General features: G+C 43.8%; 1 protein-coding gene across 7 annotated transcripts in view; it reads right to left on the reverse strand.

The window, feature by feature from the left end:
• Positions 1–2,122, reverse strand: part of flncb (filamin C, gamma b (actin binding protein 280)) — a 39,131-nt gene extending 37,009 nt beyond the window's left edge. For 5 of the 7 annotated variants that reach the window (XM_076111232.1, XM_076111234.1, XM_076111230.1 and 2 more), the window contains exon 1: positions 1,741–2,122. In XM_076111232.1, the coding sequence (XP_075967347.1) occupies positions 1,741–2,122 (382 nt within the window). The remainder of the gene's footprint in view (positions 1–1,740) is intronic. The other 2 variants (XM_076111229.1, XM_076111227.1) reach the window with 1 other exon arrangement.
• Positions 2,123–23,050: the final 20,928 nt, after the last annotated feature.

Here is a 23,050-nt window from a genome sequence, read left to right on the forward strand (position 1 = left end):
CTCAGACTCTCTTCATGTTTCCAGGTTTTCATTTCAATCGATGAACAGAAGTTCACTGAAATCTTTATCTGAGAGAAACTTTCAGCACATTTATTAATAAATAACTAAATATGATCCTGAAGACATTTGATTTTCACTTTTGTCTGTTTGAAAAAATAAAAAGAGGAACTTTACTTTAGTACTAAAATACTTTGAGTACTAAAGTAACGAATGAGTACAAAGTAAAAGTAAAATAATAATTAAAATGATTCAAAGCAAGAAGATAAATGTGTCAAAGGTGTGCGGAGGTGAAACCAGATCAGAGGAAACCAGTTCAGTTTCAAACTCACTTCCTAAAACACTTCACCTTCCTGTTTCCTCAGACACTTTCTGTTTCCTTAAACACTTTCCATTTTCCTAAAAAACACTCCATGCTTCCTTAAATACTTCCTGTTTACTAAAAAACTCTTTCCGCTTCCTTAAACACTTCCCTCATCAGAAAACACGCTTTTGAAAACACTTCCTGTTTCCTATCTTCTCTTCTTCCTGCCCCGTGATGACCAGTCTGACTGCTTCTTACTTTTAAAGTAGTTTAATATTAAATGAATGACAACGTAAAGTTAGAGGTTCCTTCAGTCGCACTAAAAGGATCCACCTCGTCATCATCATCACCATCACCTCATCATCATCACATCATCACCATCACCATCATCACCACCATATCACCATATCACCATCACCTCATCATCATCATCATCACCTCATCATCATCATATCACCATCATGACCACCATCATCATATCACCATCATCATCATCATATCACCATCATCATCATCAACTCATCATCACCACCATCATCATCATCATCATCATCATCATCATCATCACCACCATCATCATCATCAACTCATCATCACCATCACCACCATCATCATCACCACCTCATCATCATCACCATCATCATCATCACCACCTCATCATTGTCACCATCATCATCACCATATCACCATCATGACCATATCACCATCATCATCATCACCATATCACCACCATCATCATCACCATATCACCATCATCATCATCACCACCATCATCATGACCATATCACCATCATCATCACCATATCGCCATCATCATCATCACCACCATCATCATGACCATATCACCATCATCATCATCATATCATCATCATCATCACCATATCATCATCATCACCACCATTACCATCATCACCATCACCATCATCATCATATCACCATCATCACCACCATATCACCATCATCATCACCATTATCATCACCACCATTATCATCATCACGACCATCATCACCATCATCATCTTCACCTCACCACCATCATCACCATCTATTTTTCATGGATGAAATAAAATGAAACCTTAGAGGTGGATGTGTTACGTGGTAGAAGTAGATTTTAAGGTTTTTAATGGAACTCAGTGTTTACTACGGGATTTTAGAGAGTTATTAACCCTGAAGAGGGGTTATTCATGTCTTATTCATGGTTTATAAATGGATCATCGATGGAGAATTAGTGGGTCATGAAGGTGTTTTCGTGGTTTTCAACAGATCACATGGATACGTCTTTGTGCTTCCTGTGAACTCGTGACAATAATAAACCTTCCTCCTTATCTTCCTCCCTGTATCCTGACCTCAGCTCTCACGCGCAGCTCGTTAAATATAAAAACAAACGTGCGTAAAAAGGTGTCCAGACGCAGCAGGTGCTCGCGTGGCGCCTCACTCACCGATGGAGACCAGTCGGATGTGTTCCCTCTCCAGGAACTCCAGAGCCACGGACACGTTCTCCAGCTTCATCTGCCTGAAGTTGGGTCTGGAGTGATACTTCCTGAACATCTTTTTCTGGCTCAGAACCTCCAGCAGCCCGATGAGCTTCAGCCCGTCGCTCAGGTCCTTCTGCAGGTCGTTGATCCGCTTGTTGAGGACCTTCAGGTGCTCGTTGCACCACCTGGTGAAGGTGTTCTGCTGGATCTTCTTCCACGGAGCGTCCTCGGCCAGGTCCTTCTCGGTGGCCGGCATCTCCTCCTCCTCCTCCTCGCCGAGGTCCGCGGTGCTCTGGTAGAACTGCGGCGGCAGCTGCGGCTCCAAGTAGCCGCTGTTACTCATCATGGTGCCGCCACCTCTCCTTCTTATAGAGCCAGGTGGGAAGAGAAGAAAAGAAAGAAAAGAGAGAAAAGAAGAAGAGGAGGAAGAGGAGCGCACAGCCTGCTGAGTTTCACACTTCACCAAAGTTTGAGTGGAAACGTGCGCTCCGGTCCGAGAGCAGATCCAGAGTCCGTTAATCTTCCGGGAGGAATAACGAGTGACGGAAGGAACCAGGAGAATCAGGAGAGACGCGCTCCTCCTCCGGACACACTCGCTCCTGAGTCCGGGTCAAGACGCGCAGACGGCGGCCTACAGAGAGTCGGGACTGCGGCTCGAGGAGAAGCGGACCAGAGGTTTAAAAAGCTCGGCGTCACTCTACCGGACTCCCAGGAATGCCCCCTCCATGGCCATATACAAGGAGAGCCGGGCATCCTCTAATCCGACGGAGATACGGGGGCCAAGGCTCATTGGGTGGCGGCAGGGCCAGGGGGCGTGGCCAGGCCTCCGGACCCCCCCCCCCCCCCCCCACACACACACACACACTCTGGACCTCCCACCACCTCAGCAGGGCCCTGGGATCCACAGCCCCGGTGACACCTCCGGGTATTTTTAGAGGATCCAAACCGGAGAGAGAGAGAGGGGGGGGGGGGGGGGGGGGGGGGTAAACTGGTGTAAAGAGAAAACATGACGTCATCTGACGGCCGCCAATCAGATCAGAAAAACACCTTTTCACTGTTCTTATAAACTGAATGATAAAAACATGAATTATCATTTTTATCGGCTGCACTCATTTAAAATTAAAGGAACAGTTAAAGGAACAGTTCACCATTTTGGGAAATTAAAGTTCAGTCTGTCATCAGTGCTCCTGATGATGTCATAGTGATGTCATGATGTCTAACTGGAGTTTATTAAGACTTTATAAAGATATAAAGTCAGAAATATAATCTACGTTACGTCTCTCTGACGGAGCCATGGTCAGATGCTTCTATACAAGTTATAGACTGAAAATATCTCCATCGTCATCATCTTCATCTCGGCTGAGATCACATTTCTGTCATGATGAGAGTAAAACAGCTCCGATGTGTAATTATAGAAACAAACTAAAATTAAAGCTGTGAGCGACTCATGATGCTCTCAGAGGGTTCAAACACACGGTCTGATAATAATCACACCAGTATTAATAAGATTAGGACCAACTACGTACTGAGATCCTGACATTAGCTCTTTCACAGTTATCAAATTACATAATGTAACATAACGTAATACAACGTAACATGAAGTGACAAAATGTACATACCGTAATACAATGTAACATAACGTAACACAACGTAATACAGCGTAATACAACGTAACATAACATAACACAATGTAACATAATGTAACATACCGTAATACAATGTAACATGAAGTGACAAAATGTAACATACCGTAATACAACGTAACATGAAGTGACATAATGTAACATACCGTAATACAATGTAACACAACGTAACATAACGTAACACAATGTAACATAACGTAACACAATGTAACATGAAGTGACATAATGTACATACCGTAATACAATGTAACATAATGTAACACAACGTAATTCAACGTAATACAACATAACATAACATAACACAATGTAACATAACGTAACATACTGTAATACAATGTAACATGAAGTGACAAAATGTAACATACCGTAATACAACGTAACATAACGTAACACAATGTAACATAATGTAACACAACATAAAAAAAGATATCTCAAATAAAACTAGTGGACATTAACGACAAGGAAAAACTACTTTATATTTGTCAGGTCATTTACAAAATGTGGAGGCCCTTTAGACAAAATCAGCACAATTGAATAAAAACGTATTCAAACATTAATGTTGTGCAGAAACATCACTGATACAATTAAATATTCTTTACAGAATCAGACACATAAATACAGAGCGAAACAGAATAATCCATCATCAAAACAGAAGCAGAACAGCAGCCAGATTACGACATGCTGGTTAATTTGGACTCAAAGTTTAGACGTCTAACTAAAAGCAGAGTTCGTACAGCGCACCTGAAACACCTGAAACAAACACCTGAAACACCTGAAGAACACAGCGCCAACACACAGAAATGCAGCCGTTACACAATCAAGCAGAACAGTAATCTCAAGAGTAATCTCAGAGTGCAGAGATGCTAAATTACAATGTAGTGTAGACATGCTCCAATGCATGTCTCCTTTTCACATTTATATTTCCTCACCTGGTTCGTGCTAAGCTTGGCTAAATATGATTTGTTTTCCTTGAATACTGAGCTAAGTTAAACACATTTTGATGTAACACACAAACAGTAGCTACAAACCAAAAAACATGAACTGTTTATATGGCTATGATAACAGTGGCTAACCACAAAGCTAGCAGTTGAAGTTGGATAAGCTGTTTGTAGCAACCACGACCTAAACTAGCCAAAGTTAATAAGCTAACGTTACATAACATTTTGTTAGCTGTACACCAGTTACCAACAAAGACAAAATATTACATGTAAATCAGAGTTTTTCAAAGGTGTTTTGTTTTCTCTTTTGTTGGAGCTAGCCTAGCATGTTTCCCCTGTATCCAGTCGTTGTGCTAAGCTAAGCTAGACACGTCCTATTTCTGTACTGGATACTGGGAGGAAACTGAAACATGTGACCAAAAGGTTGTAAAAAATCTGACTTTTTTAACTTTTAACTACAAAGTTTGTAATGCAACAGTCTACAGTAACTATGGAAGAATTTGATACAGCGCTCATGCTACCACTGTCAGCTAGTGAGCGTTGTCTAACTCTACAGCTGCTACAGCGTCTGAATCTACTCGTCTAGTTTCATGCAAATTTGATACTTCTCTAAATCTAAATCTAACATGCAACACTGCCGGCTACTGCGCACGTTTTTTTAGAATACCACTAAGCTAGCTAACGCTTTTCAGAACACTAATAAACTAGTTTACGTTTGTCAGAACACCAATAAACTAGCTTACGTTTGTCAGAACACCAATAAACTAGTTTACGTTTGTCAGAACATCAATAAACTAGTTTACGTTTGTCAGAACACCAATAAACTAGCTTACGTTTGTCAGATAACCAATAAACTACTTTACGTTTATCAGAACACCAATAAACTAGTTTACGTTTGTCAGAACACCAATAAACTAGTTTACGTTCATCAGAACACCAATAAACTAGTTTACGTTTATCAGAACACCAATAAACTAGTTTACGTTTGTCAGAAAACCAATAAACTAGTTTACGTTTATCAGAACACCAATAAACTAGTTTACGTTTATCAGAACACCAATAAACTAGTTTACGTTTGTCAGAACACCAATAAACTAGCTTACGTTTGTCAGAACACTACTAAGCTAGCTTACGTTTGTCAGAACACTACTAAACTAGCTTACGTTTGTCAGAACACCAATAAGCTAGCTTACGTTTGTCAGAACACTACTAAACTAGCTTACGTTTGTCAGAACACTAATAAACTAGTTTACGTTTGTCAGAACACCAATAAACTAGTTTACGTTTGTCAGAACATCAATAAACTAGTTTACGTTTGTCAGAACACCAATAAACTAGTTTACGTTTGTCAGAACACCAATAAACTAGCTTACGTTGTCAGAACACTACTAAGCTAGTTTACGTTTGTCAGAACACTACTGAACTAGTTTACAGTTGTCAGAACATTACTAAACTAGTGTACGTTTGTCAGAACACTACTAAGCTAGCTAACGTTTATCAGGACACCATTAAGCTAGCAAACCCTAAGGACGGACTGATTTAGGTTCCCGCTTCTTGAACTCCACAGATGATCGTGTGATTGGAAAATGTTGTGTTGATTTAGTCCTAAACTAACGTTAAACATTTGCTTGTTGAGATATTTCTCCCACACTCCTCCACGAATCGCCGCCTTAACGTAGTGGAGGAGTTTGAGTGACTCAGTGATCCTGGGAGCTATGTTGTCCGGGGAAGTAGCCCCTGGTAGGGTCTCCCAAGGCAAACAGGTCTCAGGGGAGAGCCCAGACTAAGAGCGGTTCAAATAATCCTGATGATAAGCAGCCCACGGTCTTCAGCAACCTCGCCCGGACCAGGGAAACCGGGGCAGCCTCCCGGAGCCAGACCCAGGAGGAGAGCTCGTTGGCGAGTGTCTGGTGGCCGGGCCTTCGCCCATGGGGCCCGGTCGGGCTCAGTCCGAAGAAACAACATGGAGCAGCCACCCTGTGGACCCACCACCCGCAGGGACAAGCATCGGGGTCGGGTGCAATGCAGACCGGGCGGCAGGTCAGGCCAGAGGCCTGGGAGAGCCGATCGCCGGCAGCATAGACTAGATCTAGGGACGTGGAACGTCACCTCGCTCGCGGGGAAAGAGCCGGAGCTGGTGCAGGAGCGATACCAGCTAGATATAGTTGGACTCACCTCCACACACAGCATTGGCTCTAGAAGCAAGCTCCTGGAGAGGGGTTGGACTTTGTCCTTTTCTGGAGTTGCCCAAGGTGAGAGGCGCCGGGCAGGAGTGGGGATACTCATGAGCCCCCGGCTGAGCGCCGCTGTGTTGGACTTCTCCCCGGAGAACGAGAGGGTCGCCTCCATGCGCCTACGGGTTGCGGGGAGTATCCGGCCTTCTTGGAGTCGGTGGGAGGGGTCCTGGAAAGGGCGCCGCCTGCCGACTCCATAGTTCTCCTGGGGGACTTCAACACACACGTGGGCAATGACGCACAAACCTGGCGGGGGGTGATTGGGAGGAACGGCTTGCCCGATCTGAACCTGAGTGGTGTCTCGTTATTGGACTTCTGTGCTAGCCACGGTTTGGCCATAACGAACACCATGTTCGAACATAAGGTGGCTCATAAGTGTACCTTAGGCCGGACATCTATGATCGACTTTGTAATCGTATCATCTGATCTGCGGCCATATGTCTTGGACACTCGGGTGAAGAGAGGAGCAGAGCTGTCAACTGATCACCACCTGGTGGTGAGTTGGATCAGATGGCGGGGGAGCCGGTTGGAAAGACCTGGCAAGCCCAAACGTATAGTGAGGGTGAACTCCCACCTCTGGAAGAACTTCTCACACATCCCGAGGGAGGTTGGGGACATGGAATCCGAATGGACCATGTTCAAAGCCTCTATTGTGGACGTGGCCGCTAGGAGCTCTGGCCGGAATGGTCATCGATGCCTGTCGTGGCGGCATCCCGAGAACCCGGTGGTGGACACCGGAGGTGAGGGAAGCCGTCAAGCTGAAGGAGACCTTCAAGGCCTGGTTGGCCCAGGGGTCTCCTGAAGCAGCTGAGTGGTACCGGTAGGCCAGAAGGGCTGCAGCTGCGGCGGTCGCGGATGCTAAAACTCGGGCATGGGAGGAGTTCAGGGAACTGCTGACCCGGACGGGGGACATCATCGGGCGGTGGAAAGAGCACTTTGAGGAACTCCTAAACCCGACCAACATGTCCTCTGCAGAGGAAGCAGCGCCTGAATACCTGGGGGGGGGGGGGGTCTCACCCATATCCCTGGCGGAGGCCGCTAAGGTAGTTAAAAAGCTCCTTGGTGGCAAGGCGCCGGGGGTGGATGAGATCCGCCCTGAGTTGCTGAAGGCGCTGGACACGGTTGGGCTGTCTTGGCTGACACGCCTCTTCAATGTCGCATGGGAGTCGGGATCAGTGCCCATGGACTGGCAGACCGGGGTGGTGGTTCCGGAGTGTGATCGAATTACCGGGGTATCACACTACGTTTGTCGAACCTCAGGTTCAAGAGGAGCAATGCGGATTCTGTCACGGCCGTGGAACAGTGGACCAGCTCTTTACCCTCGCAAGACTACTGGAGGGGTTCTGGGAGTTTGCCCAACCAGTCTACATGTGCTTTGTGGACTTGGAGAAGGCTTTCGACCGGGTCCCTCGGGGGTTCTTGTGGGGGGTGCTGCGGGAGTATGGGGTGCCGGACCCATTACAACGGGCGATCCGGTCTCTGTACGACTGCAGTAGGAGCTGTGTCCGCATTCTCGGTAATAAGTCAGACACGTTCCCGGTGGGTGTTGGCCTCCGCCAGGGCTGCCCTTTGTCACCGTCCTGTTCGTGACTTTCATGGACAGGATATCTAGGCGCAGCCGGGAGGTGAAGAACGTCAGGTTCGGGGGTCTCGGGATCGCCTCTCTGCTGTTTGCAGATGATGTGGTCTTGTTGCCCTCCTCGGATCATGACCTCCAGCCTTCACTGAGGCGGTTTGCAGCCGAGTGTGAAGCGGCGGGGATGAGAGTTAGCATCTCCAAATCTGAGGCCATGGTTCTCTTCCGGAAACCGGTGGAGTGCTCCCTCCAGGTGGGGACGGAGTGCCTACCGCAAGCGAAGGAGTTCAAGTATCTCGGGGTCTTGTTCACGAGTGAGGGTAAGATGGAGCGGGAGATCGACAGGCGGATCGGTGCGGCTGCAGCAGTAAAGCAGGCGCTGCACCGGACCGTCTTGGTGAAGAGGGAGCTGAGCCGGAAGGCAAATCTCTCAATTTACTGGTCGGTCTACGTTCCTACCCTCACCTATAGTCACAAACTCTGGGTCGTGACCGAAAGGACAAGGTCGCGGCTACAAGCGGCCGAAATGAGTTTCCTCCGTAGGGTGGCCGTGCTCAGCCTTAGAGATAGGGTAAGGAGCTCGGTCATTAGGAGGGAGCTTGGAGCCGCTACTCCTTCATGTAGAAAGGAGTCAGCTGAGGTGGTTTGGGCATCTAATCAGGATGCCTCCTAGACGCCTCCCACTGGAGGTTTTCCAGGCACGTCCAACTGGGAGGAGACCCCGGGGAAGACCCAGAACACGCTGGAGGGATTATATCTCCCAGCTGGCCTGGGAACGCCTCAGGATCCCCCAGAATGAGCTGGAACATGTTGCCGGGGAGAGGGAAGTCTGGGTCAGCCTGCTTGGCCTGCTGCCACCGTGACCCGACCCCGGATAAGAGGAGGAAGATGGATGGATGGATGGATATTTCTACACCAAGTCCAAATTAATTTAAAAGATATTCGGAAGAAGCCGAGAAGGAAGCTAAATCATTGTGGTTCTGTTGCTTCTTGGTAGCAAATAAAATCTTGCTGTCGGAAATTAGCATTTAACAGAAATCCTTTAACAAGAGAAAGTGTTTACTTTTGTCTTGGATTTGGTGTTTGGGCTGTTTTTTTATTTCAGAATTACAATATGGACTCTTAAAAATAACAAAGAAGATAATATTAATTTAGATAAATATGTATTTCAGGAACCGTCATTATCAAAAGAAATATAAAAAAGTGTGCCCAGTTTCACTTGAAGTCAAGTATGAGCTGACTAATAACCAATAATCAGTCCATCCCCAGTATCTATTTCTACTGCTACTATTTGGCAAACATTTAACAAAACCTCTGAACTACATTCTGAACAGCTGTATGAAAAAATGATTTCTTTAAAGTGACTAAGAATCAAACTGAACTATTCTATGTACAGTACAAACTATTAGTGAGTAGTAATAAAATAGAAAGCCACATAAGTACAAAGTGCCGTTAGCATGCAGCTTCAGGAAGATTTGATGTTTTTAAAAGCAAAAGTCTAAATAACAATTGTTCCTCAAATGCTTAATACATTATTTAAATTGTGTTTTAAATTTTTACAAATTATTAAAGACCTGCTTTGTCATAATGCCACTTCGTCTGTCACTGTTCATCATTGTTCAGTCTTTTCTAATTCAGCACAATGTTTCACATATTTCGGCCATTATTTTGTTATATATTTAAATTGTCATCAGTGTCATATCACTGGTGCTTGTGTTTAAATGGGAATGTCTTTTATTATGAAGCTGTTAATATTTGGTCACATGCATCATCACAAATCAAGACAGTTTGTTTTCACAGTCATTCCAACGTCTGATTATATTTTCTATGATTATTTGGTCACCACTTAAATGTAAACAAGAACTATGAGTCAGGATCCATCTAAAAACTGAAACACGTCGATGTGCAAAAGAAGAGGGCAAAATGAAACGTAGGCAGATTGGTTTCTCTGGAGTTTGAGATCTGATCAACGCTGCATCACAGCCCCATTCAGACAGGAAGTGTTTTCTACAGAGTAAGAACTACATTTATTTGGGCTATTTATGGTCTATTTATTATCTTTAGGTCCATATTTCAGTTAGAATTCAAGCAGCAGTTATTTTATGGTTCCAAGCGAAGAAAGCAAAAATAAAGGTGTCCCACAGGGCAGTATTCTTGGTCCTCTTCTATTTACTATCTACAAAAATAATACATAAATAATCAGTCACTTCACTGTCTTCTTGTATACTTGAAGAAGAAGCCACCTTATTAATCAATAATGAATTAATTAAGGTCAACATCCAGTCTTGCTACCTTCTCTAGGACAACTTGTGCAGCAACGTTTTAGCTCAGATTGTCTCATTTTAAGGTTTGTAAATGTTATCTGCAAGCCTCTATCCTCGGTCCTCTTCTATTCACTATTATGTATAATCCTCCATCTGTATCCAAAATCATAAATCAACTGCTGTGCAAAAATATCTCTCTAAAATTAAAAGCAACTCTGGAACAATCTGATCTTAAAACTGGCAGAGTGGAATCAGTCGTCACATAATGTGTCATCAGAATGATTCATCTCCTTAAGATTTAAATACGTTACAGCTGTAGATGAACATACTACCTGTTTGACACTGTAAACATACAAATACAGGCATTTAAAATTGATTTGTAAAGGGATAAGTAGGTCAAATAAAGCGGAATATTTCCTTAAATTGCTGTTTTTCTCATGCTACAAAATACATCTGTTAAATAATCCACATTGATTGGTCCATTTTTGTCAAACACAGTGAATAACATACAGCAGGAAGTAGGACTGAAGCAGAGTCAATGTGTTAAAACATTAAACAATCTCTTTTCATCTGCTACCGATATCTCAGCCAGTGCAAAATATTATATTACTCCAGTACGGAAACATAAGCAAAGAATCTTAGAGCTGAAACTATTCGTCAAGCAACAGAAAATAATCAATTATTTGACTGATACTTGAAATACAAAACATTTGCTCCTTTTATCTGTACAACATCTTTATAAATGCACCTTTTGGGTTTTTGGACCAAATGATTAATCAATTATTTGTTAAATAATATAAATAAAAGTGATTGGAAGTGCAGCTCTAAAGGACTCCCGCCAGTAAAGTAATGTGTGATTGTCAAACAGCTGCCGTCATGACTCATGAGCAGGAAGTCTGCTTTCATTGGTACGTACAGAGGCTGCAGCAGCTGCTGGTGCTGATCACTTCTTCTTCTTCACTGACATCAACATTAAATCCAACGACTCCTGTAGAGTGAAACAAACACTGAACCACATCTACTGTAAACTAATGAGTACATTTACAAACGTACGGGACGGAAGTACAATCTGGAGGTACTTGTACCTTACTTTTCTATTCTATACTACTTGATACTCCAACACATTTCTGAGGGAAATATTATTCTATCTGCTACATTCACGACATTTATTTGACAAATTAAGTTGCTCTTAACTCTGAACGTTCAAATTTGACTTGCAAAACACATCAACTAATAAAACTCAATGATTATTTAATAGAATAAAGAATGAAATCATGAATATGAGCGGATCGGTCAAACAGAACCACCATCTGATCCACTTCTGGTTCTTCTTCTAACATTTAAAATAATGCAAAATGACAACTTCCAGTCGGGCTCTTGGTTCATGACGGTGGATGTTTGATCAATAAATCCACCGGCTGAGTCTTTATGGAAGACTTTCTGAATTCATATTGCTTCTCCCTCCACAACTCACTGACATCTGTGGCCTTCAGGTGAAAAGGACATCAGGACGTGCAACATGTATGAGGGCGGCGCTCCCACAATCCCAGAGTTCCCAGTGAGGTCACTTCCTGTGTAGTCCTCAGGCCCTGGTGAAGCTGGGGACGACCAGAACTACAATGGCTGCCACGGCAACCGCTGCCACCGCCAGGTTCCAGCCTTCGGCGTCGCCGCGCTGAGGAAGACAGGAAGTACGGTGAGATGATGACACGACTCCTGCACTCCCAAACGGGATCAGCAATAACGATTAGAGACAGAAATGTGGATCAAATCAACACTTTCACATTTTTCCACAACTTTCATGAAGATGAAATCTTGACGCGTGATTATTTTAAAATTCCTAAAAATAATTATGAAAAATTCAGAAGAACTTAACTAAACATTATCATATGTTGTCAATTAGTAAATGTAAAAAAACAAAGACATATAATAATAGTGAATCAGAACTAACTGAGCTTGAATTATTAACTATAGTTAAAGTGATGAAGATGATGAAGAAACTAAAAAGTGTTGAAATCATGCCTTTGAATGAAAGATGTTGATTCAATAAATACATGACACTGGATTGAGTTTGACTTAATTTGAGACACTTTGATAGAGACTTTTATTTTGTCTGGGATCAGTGAGCTTCAATAGAACATCTTCATTCTTCAGGAGAGGATGTCATACAGGCTGTGAAGCCCTCTGGGCCACGTTCACACACATTCAGTAGGTGTCAGCTTCATCTTGTTGTTTCATGCTTAGCGCCCCCTAGCTGCAATGCTGAGACAGCAGTTTGCACTGATGCTGCCTTGAGATTTTTCAGACACGCTCAGGAATGCAATAACATGTGAAAAAGATCTTGCACAGCTCAAAGCCTCTGTGTTCATGTAGTTCTGTGGACCCTGTTTGTGCCGTTTAGCCACTTTGATTTCAGACTTGGTTGGAGCACATCTACTTTGTTTGAAGCATACGGAGCCCTCTAATTGAAATGCTAGCGTTGATCTGCGGTGACCGTTAGCCTGGATGTGACCCCCTGATTCAGCCACTCTCAGTTGCTAAAAGAAGCAGAGTGTCTGGTAGAGAAAGAAGGGCGTGGCCATACCTGGTCCTCTCTAGGACGCCAGCTCCTCCCACCAGCACCAAATCAAGGCCACTATAACAATCATTCCTATGAAGGGGATGGAGAGGACAGGGGGCTCAGAAGGACCAGTGCAGTTCTGGGAAAAAGACAAAAGGTAGGAGTGTAGGGAGGCATGGAGAGAGGGGTGTGGTAAGAGAAAATAAAACAATAAAATAATCAGAATAATAAAGTCAGAACGTGTCGGGAAGAAAGGCGAGCGTGGAGCAAAGAAAAACAAGAAAAGACCGATAAAATAATAGATACAAATAAAGAGAAATATTGATAGGCAGGCAAGCATCAAAACCATCAAATTAACAGAGAATTTGATCAAGTTCATTGTGCAAGTTCGAGAGAGAAAGAAGTGAAGGCAAACAGATAAAAACATGACAATGAAGGAAAGACGGAACCAGAAAGAGCAGGCAATTAGAGAAAGACATCAAAGACGGTTAAAGACAAGATGGAGAGCTCTGGTAGCAGTTTATCACCACCAGAGTAGTTCAAAACATCTACATCGTGTCATTTAAAGATCTTTGTTGACACTTTGAAGTGCTGCCTTGCAATTGACTCGATCAGCAGCACTGCAGTGTGAGTAGAAGGTAAACTATGGAGGACAAGAATGTAAGTGAATGATAGAATGGCGAGGAGCAGAGGCGGGACCAAGTCACTGTTTACAATTCCCAAGTCAAGACTCACATGTTAAGACAGGAAAATTCAAAGTTTAGTCTCAAAACTTGACATTAAATTCCTGTGCAAAGTTCTTAGTCCGGTTCCACATTAAGACAGGAGAGTGTCCTGTCAAATCCTAGAAAGGCAAGTCCCAAGACAAGAAAATCAAATGATTGGTGCCCCTATGGATGGATGGCACCCCTATGGATGTTTGGCAGCCCTATGGATGATTGGCACCCTAATGGATGAATGCCCCCCTATGGATGGTTAGCACCCTTATGGATGAATGGCGACCCCCTATGGATGGTTGGCGCCCCCCTATGGATGAATGGGCCCATATGGATGCTTGGCACCCCTACGGATGGATGGCCCCCCTATGGATGGATGCCCCCCCTATGAATGGATGGCCCCCCGATGGATAGTCGGCCCCCTATGGATGGTTGGTGCCCCTATGGATAGTCGGCCCCCCTATGGATGGTTGGCCCCCCTATGGATGGATAGCCCCCCCTACGGATGGTTGGCGCCCCCCTACGGATGGTTGGCGCCCCCTTATGGATGGTTGTCCCCCCTATGGATGGTTGATGCCCCCCTATGGATGGTTGATGCCCCTATGGATGGTTGGCGCCCCCCTACGGATAGTTGCCTCCCTCCTATGGATGGTTGCCGCCCCTACGGATGGTTGCCGCCCCCCTATGGTCCCCCTACGGATGGTTTGCGCTCCCCTATGGATAGTCGGCCCCCCTATGGATGGTTGGCCCCCCTATGGATGGATAGCCCCCCCTACGGATGGTTGGCGCCCCCCTACGGATGGTTGGCGCCCCCTTATGGATGGTTGTCCCCCCTATGGATGGTTGATGCCCCCCTATGGATGGTTGATGCCCCTATGGATGGTTGGCGCCCCCCTACGGATGGTTGCCTCCCTCCTATGGATGGTTGCCGCCCCTACGGATGGTTGCCGCCCCCCTATGGTCCCCCTACGGATGGTTTGCGCTCCCCTATGGATAGTCGGCCCCCCTATGGATGGTTGGCGCCCCCCTATGGCCCCCCTACGGATGGTTGGCGCTCCCCTATGGATAGTCGGCCCCCCTATGGATGGTTGGCACCCCTATGGATGGATGGCCCCCTACGGATGGTTGGCGCCCCCCTATGGATTGACGCAGGTCAAGTTTCAGACTAGATTTTGTCAGATTTGGGAAACTGGTCCACACCTCTGGAAGTGAGGTCAGGCAAACAGAATCCAAATGTCTCTGTTTGGATTGAACTGTCTGTAATGAGATGTTCCACACATGATGTGTTATCAGCCAATCAGACGGACCTCCACTCTCAATGCGCTTCACTGTTTTCTGATCAGTTGACAAGTGAGTAAACCTCTGAGATCCTGAGGGCTGTACGGAGGAAGCAGCGAGTTGAGCGGAAGTAGAAACAGACAGATGACGAAAACAAACTGCCCAGCAGCGACAGATGTCAAGAAGAAGCTCACAGAAAAACCAGCAACACCAGCAGAGCTGTAGCAGAATGACTGATGAGTTTCAGCTGTTATCGACCAAGTGAACAAACTAATAACGTCAAACAGGTCTCAGGGTGTCCAATGAGATACTGCGTCGTACTTACCTTGAGTTTTTTAAACATTCTACACATGTATATATGTTATACTATGGTATTGGTATGGTATTGTGTATTCTAATACATTCTGTGTATTGTGTATTTTATAGATCTCTCTTCAAGTGTTGATGTGCTCATTTATTTACTGTGTATGTATCTTAACCATTCAAGAAATGTTGCACCATATTCACATTTCTTGTCTTTAAAAGTTTAAAACCAAACAGTATTTGTACCTGATACCCGGCGCTCTTAAGAAACGACTTCACCAAGAACGTTTTAGAGGATGAAACACATTTCGAGGCATCAGAAAAGATGGTTTGTATAAAGTCAAGTAAACGACTCACCTGTGACTTCCTGCCCACCATTTTCTGCAGCTCGGCCTTGCAGTGCTGCAGCTCCTGTTCCAGCGACACTCGCTCCCGCTGGCTGCTGTTGTACAGCTGCTGCAGGTCGACGAGGTCGCCCTTCAAACCGTCGCACTGACAGGAAGACAGACGGGAAGACAGACGGGAAGACAGGCAGGTAAAGGAGATTAAAATCCTCCATCGCCTGGAACCATCTCTGACCGTTTGTGACCCCAGCTGACAATGAACCTACCCTGTATGTCTTTGGAGAAAATCCACACAATATAGTATACTAGTATACTATATGTACTAGTATACAGCCAGTAGTAGTATACTAGTAGTAGTTCATTGCAGATAGATAAATAAGAGACGTGTTTGCAGCCATTTAGAAACAGTGTTGTAGTTTCACGGTTTGTCCTCCAGAGGGCACTAACAAGATTATTTTTCTCAGTTAAATTACCAGAAAATACATTTGATCCACATATATATTGTTAGATCCGGGGGTTCTCTGGCCCGATACGGGGCTACCTACTGACTCAGCTCTCTATTAAAAGATTGTCGAGCTGGTGTTCTGTCGAGGAAACTCGCCTGGCTCTGCTAACTACCGTTACTCCTGACGTCTACCCTGCTTCCTCTGGTAACGTGCACTCGGCCGACATCTGTTATGATCTCAGCCTTTAAGGCCCCCACCCTGCTTACATCAGCTCTTTCCACACACACAGAGACTTCACTTTACGCAGATACACATACACTATTATTATCAGTTTTTACCTTTGTTAAATCATTTCATAATTCTTATATTTTACACACTTGCGTTAAAATGATTATTAGATTTCATCCTTTACTAATTATATGCTTTGTGTCCCTTTAGCCTACTTCCATATCGAACTGTATTCCTTCATTTAAGGCAGCTTTCCTGGGATCTCAACCTTCTTTTTTGACAATATATATATATTAGTGCTGGGCAAGTTAACGCGTTATTATCGCGTTGACGCATTAATTAATTAACGCCGACAATTATATTATCGCGCATCAACGCAGTTTTGTTTATTTTTATTATTAAGCGATTATTATTATTATTATATTATTTGAACGGAACACTTTTCTGTCTGAACTGCAGTATTACAGTGTTACAGTGAACACAACGTGCTCTTGCACCCGACATGTGGTTTTCTTCGTTTCATCAACATTGTTAGTGTCAAGAACACGTACCATTCTACTTCCTGTCTCTTCAAAGTAAAAGCACTTCCGTTTTCATGCTCTTCACAATAAAAGTAAATCATGCAATCAAACAATTTACCACAGTGACAATATTAAAATACATATTGTCGAGTTTTTAAAGTGTTTTGTTTGTAATATGTATAATAAGCATAATTTAGTATCACTACTGAGAATTTAACAAACATAAAAAAAAGAAGTAGATATGTTTGCAGTTTTCAAGGTGTATATTTCAAATTGCATCTCTTACACACGTGAAGATAAAGTTATGAACACCGGCTGAATATCTATGATCAGAATCATTATAACTGTATAACTGCTACTGTGTAAAGGGAATACTGCTGTTAAAAATAACCTTATTTGTTTAAAGTGTTTGCAAACCAAATGTTATTGACCTGTTGTTCATATAGCAGTACTTTAAAATAAAAGTGCGCAATACACTACTTTTGAATTAATTATTGAACTTTGCGCATAACAATGCGATTAATCGCGATTAAATATTTTAATCGTTGCCCAGCACTAATATATATACATGTATACACTGATGATATTTGATGTAATTTACAGCTTCAGATTAAAACCCTCATTTGTTGAATGGAGTCTGGTGATAACTCACCTCCGTCTGGACTTTGAGAGACGTCTCTTCTGCTCGTCTCAGTTGGACCTTCAGGACCGTGGAGGAGTCCAGATCCTCCGGGTCCTCCGGGTCCTCCGGGTCCTGGTGTTGGGGACCGGACTGAGACAGGCTGATGTAAGAGTCCGCCTTCACCTGATCCGGCTCAGTGTTAGTGACGGCCAGGTACGCATCGTCACACCTGTCCAGAGGTCGGGGGTCAGAGGAATGTGTGGATGTTTGTGTTCACTCATTTAACATATTTAGATTTAAAGGAATGTTTTATGAAGGCGATGGTGACAAAACAACACACACACACACAGTGATGTAATGATGTCAGAGCAGCAGGTTGATTGACAGCTGGTTCGACCACTCACGTGTCTCGTTGCTGCTGAAGTTGCTCCACTTTGTTGTTCAGAACTTTGTTGTCGTCGTTTAGAAACTGACGTTCATCAGTCAGAGAGAAGAACTCGTCCTTCAGCTGAGTCCTGTCGCCTGAACACACACATTTATATCAGATGATCACTTGACTCACCTGTGTCTCTCTGACTCACCTGTGTGTCTCTGACTCACCTGTGTCTCTCTGACTCACCTGTGTGTCTCTGACTCACCTGTGTGTCTCTGACTCACCTGTGTGTCTCTGACTCACCTGTGTGTCTCTGACTCACCTGTGTCGTGGCTCTTCATGCTGATCTCAGCTCTCAGCGTTGTGATCTCCAGCTCATACTCCTGCGTCGTGGCGTGGAGTCGTTGTAGCTCCACCTTCAGGCGACACAGCTCCTCCTGCAGGGAGGCGATGTCGTTCTCTCTCTCCGCCGCCGCCTCCTCGGCCCCCTGCTGCAGCATCAGCACCTCCTCCTGAGCAGAGCGGAGCTCCTCGTGCACCTCCTCCAGCACGTTCTCCTTCTCCTCCTCCAGGCTGTCCATCTCCTCCTGGACCGACCGGAGCTGAGCTGGAGGAGGAGGAGGAGGAGGAGGAGGAGAAAGAGGAGGAGGAGGAAGAGAGGAGTTAAAATTATGTGAAAGATGTGTGGTTTCTCAGGTTTCTGTTGGTTTGAATGAAGTCAAGAGAAGAAGTGAAGACGTTCTGATGATGTCAACTTGAACCTTGTAGTCTCTGGATCTGTCTGGTGAAGCTCTCGGCCTGGTGAGCGCTCGCCAGTCGCTCGTCCTCCAACAGACCTGAGGAGAGAGAGGAGGAAACAGATGAGGAGGAGGAGGAAGAGGAGGAGCAGTGTGATGGTGTAATCTCTGAGTTCCTCACCCTGCAGCTCCAGGAATCCCTCCTCATGTCTCTGAGAAACCTCTCTGGTCTCCTCCAGCTCCATCAGCAGCTGGAACACCTGAGCTCTCAGCTCCTCCAGCTCCTCCTCTTCATCCCTCTCTTCTCCTCCTTCCTCCTGCGTCTCCTCCTTCTCCTCCAGGGACTCCCTCTCTTTGGCCGTCAGAGTTTCTGCCAACATGACGGGTTTCTTCTGCACCTTCATCTCACACAGCTCGTCTTCATCAAACAGAGAGAGAAGCTTCATCATCTTCATCATCATCATCATCATCTTCATCATCCTCATCCTCCAAACAGGTCGATGTCATAACTTAGGAATTGTTATATTTTACAAAAGTCTAAAACTTTAAATGAGTCTTCAGAATGAAAACGTTATTACTGAAACTGAATTATCAACTTTACAAACTATATTTATTTTATATCATATATTTCTACCATAAGTATTTTATTTCCTTTTATCTTTCAGGTCAACTGAAGAGCTGAGCAGATATACCTACTGCTCCCTAAAAGGCTTTTATTGTGAAAAGTGTTGAGGATGAATCAGGGATTCTGATGTTGTTGCACTGACTGAATTATTAATGATGAATCTGAGACGTTATAGTTGAGATAAACTCTCCATTATTAGTTCAAACAGACTGAAGCAGCAGATCATATTTCACTTACTACTCTAATCGTATAATTAACTCTTAAACTCTAATGACATCATCAAACCCTCGTTATGACGCATGTAAACAAACACTGACCGGATGGATCGAGGACCTCCTCGATGACGGGCGGCAGCCGGAGTCCGTCCATGTTTTCAGCTGACGGAGGACAGACAGACGCTGCAGACAGACAGACAGATGGAGGATCAGAGCTCCACACAGAGGGGGGGGTGAGGAGGCAGACTGAAGCCCAGGAAGGCTCCTCACGCTCCGGGTAGGCTGAGCCGCTGCAGCCCCTCCATCCTCCTGGAGCTCAGAGACGATGAGGGCTGGAGGGAAGCAGAGAAGGAGGAGGAGGGGAGGAGGGAAGCAGAGGAGGAAGGGAGGAGGGAAACAGAGGAGGGAGGAGGGGAGGAGGGGAGGAGGGAAGGAGGGAGGAGCAGTCAGAGAGAGAACTGCGACACCACTGCCGCACTGATCCTGGATCAGGTGGATACGGAACGGTTCTCATCACCACTTGGATAATCAGTTTGTTATCTCTGTCTCTAAATACTACAATACCCATGAGCCTCAGCTTCAGTTGCCATGCAGACGAAGCCAGAATCAGCCAGTTTCATCAGTTCGCTCCACAGTTAATGTGAAGCTCTGTGATTGGATGTGTGTAGGTGAAATGCACCATGGGAGTCGTAGACTTCAGTTTTAATGTCCACAGGCTTGTTGAAGCTTTGTATGTTTACGTTGTAGTTTACTTTGTAGGGTACTTTGTAGTTTATGTTGTAGGGTACTTTTTAGTTTACGTTGTAGGGTACTTTGTAGTTTACGTTGTAGGGTACTTTGTAGTTTACGCTGTAGGGTACTTTGTAGTTTACGTTGTAGTTTACGTTGTAGGGTACTTTGTAGTTTACGTTGTAGGGCACTTTGTAGTTTACGCTGTAGGGTACTTTGTAGTTTACGTTGTAGGGCACTTTGTAGTTTACGTTGTACGGCACTTTGTAGTTTACGTTGTAGGGTACGTTGTAGTTTACACTGTAGGGTACTTTGTAGTTGACGTAGTAGTTGACGTAGTAGTTTATGTCGTAGTTTATGTCGTAGTTCACGTCGTAGTTTACGTCGTAAGGTACATCGTAGATTACATGTTCCCTCTGAATGTAGCGAGACGTCATCGCTGTCAGGAAACAGAGAAACCTCGTGGAGACAACAAGAGCTGTGATTGGCTGCTTGTGTTTGTGATGCTGGTGGAGTTTGTTGAGAGCGAAGACAACATGGAAGAAGTTACTAAAGCTCTCGTCCTATTTTCTCCTTTTCACTGAGATACTTCTATCAAAGCAAACACATTGCACTGAAGAAGCATCATGTAACATCAGGGACAGAGCCAGGCTAGCTGTTCCCCCTACTTCCAGTCTTTATGCTAAGCTAAGCTAACCACATCTGGATTCATGCTGCAGTCATGTCACATGTAAATAAAGATAGCCGTCTGTTTGCAGGTTCAGTATAGATCTAGTGTTGTCATCTATTGTGCATAGAGCCGTTACATTTGGGTTGAAGTGTCTCTGATGAAGCACTTTGGCTGATGAGAGGCGTCCATGTTTGTTTGTTTCCTGAGCACCTGAAACCCCCCCATGACATTCAGAATGTTGTACTGTTCCTTTAAGACGTGACGAGCTGCTGATGAGGTCTCTGGATGAGGTCTCTGGTTCCCCTACAGCTCTGAATGACCTTCGTCTGTGTTCGTCTTCACATATTAAATCTCTGCTGCAGACGTTCAAACACAAACACACAGAAACAAACAGAGTGAATAAATACCTGACGTTGAGATGAAGACGGTGCAGCTCAGTCTGCTGCAGCTTCTCTTTATCATCTGTTAACTGCAGACCCTCCTCCCCCTGTTGTCCTATATTTCCTCCTCAGTGATGCAGAGCGACGTCACTCCGGTTTACAGAGAAACAGACGACATGAAAACACAACGGAGCTCCATGACGACATTTAATATTATTATATTTATTATTATTTATTGTCTCTCACATCATCTTAAAATAAATTATGATCGTCTCTATTCATCAATTATTTATTTTTTAAATTAAACATCATCAAACAAACACCATTAAAATAAAAGTAATAAAAATGAATTTATTCATTTATATAATTAATTTACATAAATATAAACTAATATACAGAAACATACCATAATATATAATAATGTTTACACAATGAAGAAGATAACAAACGATAAAATAAGATTTCATTCATAAGTAATCTTTTGATTATTTGTTTGGTCTTTAAAACTGTTAAAAAATGTCCTTTTTAACAATTAAACAATTATTGTTAAATAAACATCCTTTAGTTTAAATAAATATATTTAATATTTAACAATGATAGAAAATGTATTAATGAATAAAAATAAAAATAAAAGCTAATAACATGAACAAGTATATTTATTTAGATTATATATTTTATATTTCATCTTTAACCAGCATGATTATCTTTCTATTTAACAAAACAACTTTGTAATTATTCTTATTCATTAATTAAACTTTGTGGTATTTTATTTCTCTTCCAGTTTGTTTTTAAACTGTTATCTCGTTAGCTTGTTAGCTACCAACATACATGGTTTTTATGCTAAGTGTGTATTTACCATGTGTATGCACCGCGCGTATGCAACGCGCGTATTCACCGCGCGTATTCACCGCGCGTATTCACCGCTCGTATGCAACGCGTGTATTCAATAACTATTATGGGATGGATGTGTCACCAACACTATGAATGAATAATGATGGGATGCTCTACTCATGTTTGAACATTTAACTGATAGTTATTAGACTGTTGATGTGAACTCAGGGGAATGTTTTCATAAAGACTTTCTTCTTCATGGGTTATATAAGAGACAAAGCTTCTCTGATGGTTTACTCTTCCTCTACAGGTATCAGAGGTAAAGATACATCGTTCATCTTTAAAGGAGATTAAAACGTAATGATGAAAGATCAACGTAGTTAGAATCACATGAAATGATACGATATGACATACACTGATCTTGGTTTTTGGCCGACACCATCATCCCCTGCTTAATGTCTATTAGAGACCTGTCAATCACCGTGTAGCCCCGCCCTAAAGCATACCCTGCTTTATGGTCTATTAGAGACCTGTCAATCACCATGTAGCCCCACCCTAAAGCATCCCCTGCTTTATGGTCTGTTTGACTCTAAATGGACCATAATGTACTAAATGAACATCATGCTGTATTGAAGAAGACTTGAAACTAGAGATTGAGACCATAAACTCATGTTTACTGAGGTAATAAATCAAGAGAGAAGTGAACCACAGAGAGACAGAATACCCGAGAGAGAGACAGACAGAATACCTGAGAGAGAGACAGACAGAATACCTGAGACAGACAGAATACCTGAGAGACAGACAGACAGAATACCTGAGAGACAGACAGACAGAATACCTGAGAGACAGACAGACAGAATACCTGAGAGATAGACAGAATACCTGAGAGATAGACAGAATACCTGAGAGAGAGACAGAATACCTGAGAGACAGACAGAATACCTGAGAGAGACAGAATACCTGAGAGACAGACAGAATACCTGAGAGACAGACAGAATACCTGAGCGACAGACAGAATACCTGAGAGAGAGACAGAATACC

This window comes from Anarhichas minor, unplaced genomic scaffold (assembly GCF_050575085.1).
Source record: "Anarhichas minor isolate MPS153535 unplaced genomic scaffold, ASM5057508v1 ptg000044l, whole genome shotgun sequence".
Classification (NCBI taxonomy): domain Eukaryota; kingdom Metazoa; phylum Chordata; class Actinopteri; order Perciformes; family Anarhichadidae; genus Anarhichas; species Anarhichas minor.